Source organism: Vidua chalybeata (genome assembly GCF_026979565.1).
Source record: "Vidua chalybeata isolate OUT-0048 chromosome 38 unlocalized genomic scaffold, bVidCha1 merged haplotype SUPER_38_unloc_1, whole genome shotgun sequence".
Taxonomy (NCBI): Eukaryota; Metazoa; Chordata; class Aves; order Passeriformes; family Viduidae; genus Vidua; species Vidua chalybeata.
This window is the reverse complement of record NW_026530311.1, coordinates 121,954-131,491: the sequence shown is the minus strand read 5'-3', so window position 1 is coordinate 131,491 and position 9,538 is coordinate 121,954. Positions and strand designations below refer to the sequence as shown.

General features: G+C 59.3%; 1 protein-coding gene across 1 annotated transcript in view; it reads right to left on the bottom strand.

The window, feature by feature from the left end:
• Positions 1 to 468: 468 nt before the first annotated feature.
• The window catches only part of CHD8 (chromodomain helicase DNA binding protein 8), a 32,324-nt gene continuing 23,254 nt past the window's right edge, over positions 469 to 9,538 (bottom strand). Inside the window, exons 18-24 of the mRNA XM_053933268.1 lie at positions 8,546 to 8,713; positions 6,735 to 6,914; positions 6,081 to 6,191; positions 5,711 to 6,006; positions 4,351 to 4,550; positions 2,636 to 2,765; positions 469 to 562 (exon numbers count right to left, since the gene is read on the bottom strand). Coding sequence (XP_053789243.1) covers positions 469 to 562; positions 2,636 to 2,765; positions 4,351 to 4,550; positions 5,711 to 6,006; positions 6,081 to 6,191; positions 6,735 to 6,914; positions 8,546 to 8,713 — 1,179 coding nt within the window. The remainder of the gene's footprint in view (positions 563 to 2,635; positions 2,766 to 4,350; positions 4,551 to 5,710; positions 6,007 to 6,080; positions 6,192 to 6,734; positions 6,915 to 8,545; positions 8,714 to 9,538) is intronic.

Below are 9,538 nucleotides of genomic sequence, written 5' to 3'. Positions count from 1 at the left end.
CCCCGAAAACGGGAAAAGGGACCCAGAAATGGGAAAAGGGACCCGGAAAATGGGAAAAGGGACCCGGAAAATGGGAAAAGGGACCCCAGAAATGTGGACAGGGGGACCAAAAATGGGAAAAGGGACCCAAAAATGGGAAAAGGGACCCCGAAAACAGGAAAAGGAACCCCGAAAATGGGAAAAGGGAGCCCAGAAATGGGGTCAGGGGGACCGAAATCGAGGAGAAAATCTCCCAAACCTCCCCAAAACCCCCCAAATCCCCCAAACCCTCCCAAAAATCTCCCCAAATCCCCCCCAAATCCCCCCAAACCCTCCCAAAAATCTCCCCAAATCCCCCCCAAATCCCCCCAAACCCTCCCAAAAATCTCCCCAAAAAACCCAAATCCCCCCAAAATCCCCCCAAACCCCCCCCAAACCCCCCAAAATCCCCCCCCGGTGCCCCAAACCCGCCGGGATTCGCCCCAGGGCTCACCTGGCGCTGGCCCCGCCCAGAACCTTCTCGGCCTCGGCGCCGATGACGTCATGGCGCAGCACGTGCAGCGCCCGCAGCCGCTGCAGCAGCCTGGCACGGACACACGGACACACGGACACACGGACGGGCAGACGGACAGACGGACACACGGACACGGGGACACGGGAGGGACACACGGACACAGGGACACACAGACACAGGGACACAGAGACGGACACACGGACACACAGACACACGGACGGACACGGACACACGGACACACGGACACGTGGGGAGGAGGGACACAAAGACAACAGGACGGACAGACAGATGCACGGACAGAGAGAGGGACAGACGGACAATGGGATGGACACACGGACAGCACGGTCAGGGTGTGTCCCTGCCCGGAACCGCCCCAAAAAGCACAAAAACCACCCCAAAAACCCCAAACTGCCCCAAAAAGCACAAAAACCACCTCAAAAACCTGAAACTGCCCCAAAAACCTGAAACTGCCCCAAAAACCCCAAACTGCCCCAAAAACCCAGAACTGCCCCAAAAACCCAGAACTGCCCCAAAAACCCAGAACTGCCCCAAAAACCCCAAACTGCCCCAAAAACCCGGAACTGCCCCAAAAACCCCAAACTGCCCCAAAAACCCAGAACTGCCCCAAAAACCCAGAACTGCCCCAAAAAGCACAAAAACCACCCCAAAAACCCCAAACTGCCCCAAAAACCCAGAACTGCCCCAAAAACCCGAAACTGCCCCAAAAACCCAGAACTGCCCCAAAAACCCGAAACTGCCCCAAAAACCCAGAACTGCCCCAAAAACCTGAAACTGCCCCAAAAACCCAGAACTGCCCCAAAAACCCGAAACTGCCCCAAAAACCCCAAACTGCCCCAAAAACCCAGAACTGGCCCAAAAACCGCCCCAAAAACCTGAAACTGCCCCAAAATCCCCAAAACCCCAGAAATGATCCCAAAAACGCCAGAACCGACCCCAAAACCCCAGAAATGACCCCAAATCCCCAGAAATGACCCCAAATCTGGAATTGGGCACGCACTTGCCGCTCTGGTGCCGCAGGTGTTTCCGGTAGCCCCAAAATCCCCAGAAATGACCCCAAATCACCAGAAATGACCCCAAATCCCCAGAACTGACCCCAAAATCCCCAAAAATGACCCCAAAATCCCCAGAACTGACCCCAAATCCCCAGAAATGACCCCAAATCCCCAGAAATGACCCCATATCCCCAGGAATGACCCCAAATCCCCAGAACTGACCCCAAAATCCCCAGGAATGACCCCAAATCCCCAGAAATGACCCCAAATCCCCAGAAATGACCCAAAATCCCCAGAACTGACCCCAAATCCCCAGAAATGACCCCAAATCCCCAGAAATGACCCCATATCCCCAGGAATGACCCCAAATCCCCGCTCCGGACGCACTTGCCGCTCTGGTGCCGCAGGTGTTTCCGGTAGCCCCAAACCCCCAGAAATGACCCAAAATCCCCAGAACTGACCCCAAATCCCCAGAAATGACCCCAAATCCCCAGGAATGACCCCAAATCCCCAGAAATGACCCCAAAATCCCCAGAAATGACCCCAAATCCCCAGGAATGACCCCAAATCCCCAGGAATGACCCCAAATCCCCAGAAATGACCCCAAATCCCCAGGAATGACCCCAAATCCCCAGGAATGACCCCAAATCCCCAGAACTGACCCCAAAATCCCCAGGAATGACCCCAAATCCCCAGAAATGACCCCAAAATCCCCAGAAATGACCCCAAATCCCCAGGAATGACCCCAAAATCCCCAGAAATGACCCCAAATCCCCAGGAATGACCCCAAATCCCCGCTCCGGACGCACTTGCCGCTCTGGTGCCGCAGGTGTTTCCGGTAGCCCCAAACCCCCAGAAATGACCCAAAATCCCCAGAACTGACCCCAAATCCCCAGAAATGACCCCAAAATCCCCAGGAATGACCCCAAATCCCCGCTCCGGACGCACTTGCCGCTCTGGTGCCGCAGGTGTTTCCGGTAGCCCCAAAATCCCCAGAAATGACCCCAAATCCCCAGGAATGACCCCAAAATCCCCAGAAATGACCCCAAATCCCCAGAAATGACCCCAAAATCCCCAGAAATGACCCCAAATCCCCAGGAATGACCCCAAATCCCCGCTCCGGACGCACTTGCCGCTCTGGTGCCGCAGGTGTTTCCGGTAGCCCTCGTCCTGCAGCAGCCACTCGGCCGCCGGCGCTTCCGGAACCTTCGGCGCCTTCCTGCCCTTGCGGCCGCGCGGCAGCGCCGGCGACGCCGCGCCTGCGGAGCCCCGAGGGCAGCGGGGTGGACACGGCAGCGGTCAGTGGAGCGGTCAGCGGGGCAGTCAGTGGAGCGGTCAGTGGAGTGGTCAGTGGAGTGATCAGTGGAGTGGTCAGTGGAGCGGTCAGCGGGGTGGTCAGTGGAGTGGTCAGTGGAGCGGTCAGTGGAGTGGTCAGCAGAGTGGTCAGCGGAGTGGTCAGTGGAGTGGTCAGTGGAGCGGTCAGCGGGATGGTCAGTGGAGTGGTCAGTGGAGTGGTCAGTGGAGCGGTCAGTGGAGTGGTCAGTGGAGTGGTCAGTGGAGCGGTCAGTGGAGTGGTCAGTGGAGGGGTCAGCAGAGTGGTCAGTGGAGCGGTCAGTGGAGCGGTCAGTGGAGTGGTCAGTGGAGTGGTCAGCGGGGCAGTCAGTGAAGCGGTCAGTGGAGTGGTCAGTGGAGCGGTCAGTGGAGCGGTCAGTGGAGTGGTCAGTGGAGTGGTCAGTGGAGTGGTCAGCGGGGTGGTCAGCGGGGCGGTCAGCAGGACAGTCAGTGGAGCGGTCAGTGGAGCGGTCAGTGGAGTGGTCAGTGGAGTGGTCAGTGGGACGGTCAGTGGAGTGGTCAGTGGAGCGGTCAGCGGGGTGGTCAGTGGGACGGTCAGTGGAGTGGTCAGTGGAGTGGTCAGTGGAGCGGTCAGTGGAATGGTCAGCGGGGTGGTCAGTGGGGCGGTCAGTGGAGTGGTCAGTGGGGCGGTCAGCGGAGTGGTCAGTGGAGTGGTCAGTGGAGCGGTCAGTGGGGCGGTCAGTGGAGTGGTCAGTGGAGCGGTCAGTGGAGTGGTCAGCAGAGTGGTCAGTGGAGTGGTCAGCGGGACGGTCAAGGGGGTGGTCAGCAGGGCGGTCAGTGAAACGGGCAGCAGAGTGGACACGGCAGTGGTCAGTGAAACGGGCAGCAGAGTGGACACAGCAGTGGTCAGTGGAGCGGTCAGCAGAGTGGACACAGCAGTGGTCAGTGGAGCGGTCAGCAGAGTGGACACAGCAGTGGTCAGTGGAGCGGTCAGCAGAGTGGACACAGCAGTGGTCAGTGGGGCGGTCAGCAGAGTGGACACGGCAGTGGTCAGTGGGGCGGTCAGCAGAGTGGACACAGCAGTGGTCAGTGGGGCGGTCAGCAGGGGGGACAGAGAGCGGTCAGCGGGGCCAGGAGCCCGGACAGCTCCAGATCCACCCAAAGTGACCCAAAGTGACCCAAACCCACCCAAAGTGACCCAAACCCACCCAAAGTGACCCAAAGTGACCCAAAGTGACCCAAAGTGACCCAAAGTGACCCAAACCCACCCAAAGTGACCCAAACCCACCCAAAGTGACCCAAAGTGACCCAAACCCACCCAAAGTGACCCAAACTGACCCAAAGTGACCCAAAGTGACCCAAAATTGCCCAAAATGACCCAAAGTGACCCAAAGTGACCCAAAGTGACCCAAACCCACCCAAAGTGACCCAAACCCACCCAAAGTGACCCAAAATGACCCAAACCCACCCAAAGTGACCCAAAATGACCCAAACCCACCCGAAATGACCCAAACCCACCCGCGGTGTCCCCAAACCCCGCGCGGCGCTCACCGGGGTGGCCGAGGGCGGGCCGGGCGCGGCCGTTGTGGCCGGGGGCCAGCAGGGCGCAGGCCAGGGCGCGCGTGCCGTCGTCGCCGCGGAAGTGCCGCAGGCAGAAGAGGACGATGGCGCGGCCCAGGCTCTCCACGTCGCGCTCCGACAGGCGGCGCTTGAAGCGGCCCTGGGCGGCCAGCTCGCGCCAGCGGCCCCACCTGCAACGGCCGGCGGTCACCCGGGGGTCAGCGGGGTCAACGGGGAGTCAACGGGGTCAACACGGAGTCAACGCGGCCAAGAAATGGTCAACGGGGCCAATTGGGGCCAACGAGGTCAACGTTGGGTCAACGGCGTCAACAGTCAATGGGGGGTCAACGGGGTCAACACTGGGTCAACTGAACCCATGGTCAACGAGGAGTCAACAGGGTCAACATGGAGTCAACGGGGTCAACACTGGGTCAACGGGGTCAACAAATGGTCAATGGGGTCAACTGGGGCCAACGAGGTCAACGTTGGGTCAACGGTGCCAAGAGTCAACAGGGGGTCAACGGGGTCAACATTGGGTCAACTGAACCCACGGTCAACGAGGAGTCAACGGGGTCAACATGGAGTCAACGGGGTCAACACTGGGTCAACGGGGTCAACAAATGGTCAATGGCGTCAATTGGGGCCAACGAGGTCAATGTTGGGTCAACGGCGTCAACAGTCAATGGGGGGGGTCAATGAGGTCAATGTTGGGTCAAGTGAATCGACAGTCAACAAAGACACAACGAGGTCAACATTGAGTCAACTGAACCAACGGTCAATGGGAACTCAACGAGGTCAACATTGGGTCAACTGAACCAATGGTCAACGAGACCTCAGTGAGGCCAACATTGGGTCAACTGAACCAACGGTCAATGAGGAGTCAACGGGGTCAACATTGGGTCAACTGAACCAACAGTCAACGACAACTCAGTGGGGTCAACGTTGGGTCAACTCAACCAACGGTCAATGAAAACTCAACGGGGCCAACATTGGGTCAACTGAACCAACGGTCAATGAAAACTCAACGGGGTCAACATTGGGTTAACTGAACCAACGGTCAACGAGAACTCAGTGAGGTCAACATTGGATCAACTGAACCAATGGTCAACGAGAACTCGGTGGGGTCAACATTGGGTCAACTCAAGCAACGGTCAATGAGAACTCAACGAGGTCAACGTAAGGTCAACTGAACCAACGGTCAATGAGGAGTCAACAAGATCCAACGTGACCTCAACGAGGCCGCCAACGCCCAGCGGGGACAACGAGACGTCGAGGAACGCCGCCGCCCAACGCGGGGTCACCGAGAGGCCGCCAAGCCCCGCCCGCCCCCCCGGGCGTCGCCCGCGCCCACCCGTAGACCATCAGGTGCTTCTCCACGCGCACGCAGTCGCTCCTCCCGAAGGGCGCCGGCGCGGCCGGAGCGGCGGGCGCGGCCGGGCCGTGCGGGGCGTGGCCGGGCTGCTGCTGGCCCTGCTGGTGGCCGCCGTGCTGGTGCTGGTGGCCGCGCCGCGAGCGGGTGGCCCGGTCCAGCCGCTCCAGGTCGTCGTCGCTCTCCAGGTCCGAGAACTCCACCAGGTCGTCGTCGCGCAGCGTGCTGAAGTGCCGCGTCTGCTTCCGCACGCGCGGCGTGTCGATCACCAGCGTGTTCTGCGGGGCACGGCGGTCAGCGGCCGCGCCCGGGCGGCGCCCGCGGCGGCCACGCCCCCGGCGGCCGCGCCCACCTTGCTGTTGAGCAGGTCCAGGTCCAGGTCGGCCTTCTTGGCCCACTTCTGCCAGAAGTTGGGGTCGTCCAGCGCGATGTCCGTGCGGTTCTCCGAGGCCACGAAGCTGGCCTGGGGGCGGGGCAGGGCTCAGACGGGGCCGGCCGGGGTGGCGACCGCGGCCAGGGACCTCCGCCGCGGCCACCGAGGTCACCTGGACGCACCCGGAGGTGCTCCAGGACCGCCGAGGCGCGCCTGGACTCACCTGGACCCACCTGGACCTTCTCTATACCCACCAAAACTCACCTGGACGCACCCGGAGGTGCTCCAGGACCACCGAGGCGCACCTGGACACGCCTGGACCTTCTCTATACCCACCAAACCTTACCTGAACGCACCTGGACCTTCTCTATGACCACCAAAGCTCACCTGGACCCACCTGGACCATCTCCAGCCCCAGCAAAGCTCACCTGGACACACCTGGAAGTGCTCCAGGCCCACCAAAGCTCACCTGGACCCACCTGGACCTTCTGCAGCCCCAGCAAAGCTCACCTAGACACACCTGGAAGTGCTCCAGGACCACCAAAGCTCACCTGGACCCTCCTGGACCATCTCCAGCCCCAGCAAAGCTCACCTGGACCCTCCTGGACCTTCTGCAGCCCCAGCAAAGCTCACCTTGGCGAAGGTGGAGCCCTTGCCCTCGCTCTCGATGGTGATGGTGGTGGCGCGGCGCAGCAGGATCTGCTCGATGTCCTCCTCGCAGAACTTGGCGCCCTCGTCGTCCTCGTCCATGATGGCGGCGTAGGCGCCCTTGCGCAGCAGGTCCTCGATCTCCTTCTTGGAGAACTGCTGGATCTGCGGGGCGGCGGCGCAGGGGCTGGCACGGCGCGGCCGCGGGGGCCGGCGGCGCCGGGGACATCGGGGTCACCGGGGGGGGACGCAGCTGGGGGAAACCTCAACCGGGGGGACCTCAACATGGAGAAACTCAACTGGAGAACATCAACTGGGGGGACCTCAACATGGAGAAACTCAACTGGGGAAACTCAACATGGAGAAACTCAACATGGAGAACATCAACTGGGGGAAACTCAACATGGAGAAACTCAACTGGAGGAACACAAAATGGAGAACATCAACTGGGGGAACTCAACATGGAGAACATCAACTGGGGGAAACTCAACGTGGAGAAACTCAACTGGGGGAAACCTCAACATGGAGAAACTCAACTGGGGGAATCCTCAACATGGAGAAACTCAACTGGGGGAAACTCAACTGGGAGAACCTCAACATGGAGAACCTCAACTGGAGGAACACAAAATGGAGAACCTCAACTGGGAGAAACTCAACATGGAGAAACTCAAAATGGAGAAACTCAACTGGGAGAACCTCAAAATGGAGAAACTCAACTGGGGGGACGCAGCTGGGGGGACGCAGCTGGGGAAACTCAACTGGGGGGACACAACTGGTGGGAACTCAACTGGGGAAAGTCAACATGGAGAGCATCAACTGGAGGAACTCAAAATGGAGAAACTCAAAATGGAGAAACGCAACTGGGGGGATGCAACTGGAGAAACTCAACTGGAAAAACTCAACATGGAGAACATCAACTGGGGAAAGTCAACATGGAAAAACGCAACTGGGTGAAACTCAACATGGAGAGCTTCAAGTAGAGGAACTCAACTGGGAGAAACTCAAAATGGAGAACCTCAAAATGGAGAACCTCAAAATGGAGAGCCTCAACTGGGGGGACGCAACTGGGGGAACCTCAACTGGGAGAACCTCAACTGAGGGAACTCAACTGGAGAAACTCAAAATGGAGAAACTCAAAATGAAGAAACTCAACTGGGGGAATGGAACTGGGGAAACTCAACTGGGGAAACTCAACCGGGAGAACCTCAACTAGCAGAGCCTCAACTGGGAGAAACTAAACTGGGAGAAACTCAAAATGGAGAAACTCAACATGGAGAACCTCAACTTGGAGAACCTCAACTTGGACAACCTCAACATGAAGAACCTCAACTGGAAGAACCTCAACTTGGGATAACCTCAACATGAAGAACCTCAACTGGAAGAACCTCAACTTGGAGAACCTCAACTTGGGAGGACCCAATCTTGGAGAATGTCAACTTGAAGAGCACTGGAGAACTTCAGCTTAGAGAACCTCAAACTTGGACAACCTCAACATGAAGAACCTCAACTGGAAGAACCTCAACTTGGGATAAGCTCGACTTCGGAAGACCCAATCTTGGAGAACCTCAACTTGGAGAACCTCAACTTGGAGAACCTCAACTTGGAGAACCTCAACTTGGAGACCCTCAACTTGGAAAACCTCAACTCGGAGAACCTCAACTGGAATAACCTCAACTTGGGAAGACCCAATCTTGGAGAACCTCAACTTGGAGACCCTCAGAGAGCCCCAACGTGGAGCCCCCGATCTGGGAGCACGCGGACCTCGCCCGCCCGCCCAGCCCCGCCCGCGGGCTGACCCCGGCGATGTTGCCCTCGCGGCCGCTCATGGACTGCAGCACGGCCTTGTCCAGGCCCAGCTTCAGGCTGGCCTTGTCGAACATCTCGCGCTCGTAGGAGTTGCGCGTGATCAGCCGGTAGACCTTGACCGCCTTGCTCTGCCCGATGCGGTGGCACCGCGCCTGCGCCTGCGGGGACGCGGCCACGTCGCCGGGGGGGACCTTCGGGGGGCGCCGGCCCCGCCCCGGCGCCTGACGGAGCTCCGGGCCTGGGTGGGTCCCAAACCCCGGGTAGATCCCACCTTGTGAACCCAAACCCTTGGTAGATCCCGTCACGTGACCTCCAACTCCTGGAGAACCTCATCCCACCACCCCAAACCCTGGTCAGACCCCACCCCACATCCCAAACCCTTGGTAGATCCCGTCACGTGACCTCCAACTCCCGGAGAACCTCATCCCACCACCCCAAACTCCAGCCCACCACCCCAAAGCCTGGTCAGACCCCACCCCACATCCCAAACCCTTGGTAGATCCCGTCAGGTGATCTCCAACTCCTGGAGAACCCCATCCCATGATCCCAAACCCCACCCCACATCCCAAACCCTTGGTAGATCCCGTCACGTGACCTCCAACTCCTGGAGAACCTCATCCCACCACCCCAAACTCCAGCCCACCACCCCAAAGCCTGGTCAGACCCCACCCCACGCCCCCAAATCCCACCCCGTGACCCCAAACCCCAGTCAGACCCCATCCCACCACCCCAAACCCCTGGTAGATCCATTCCCACCACCCCAAACACCGCTCAGACCCCGCCCCACGTCCCCAAACCCCACCCCGTGATCCCAAACCCAGGTGAAACCCCACGCCACGTCCCCAAACCCCTGGTAGATCCATTCCCACCACCCCAAACCCTGGTCAGACCCCACTCCACCACCCCAAACCCTGGTGAGACCTCACCCCACATCCCCAAACCCCACCCCGTGACCCCAAACCCCTGGTAGATCCATTCCCACC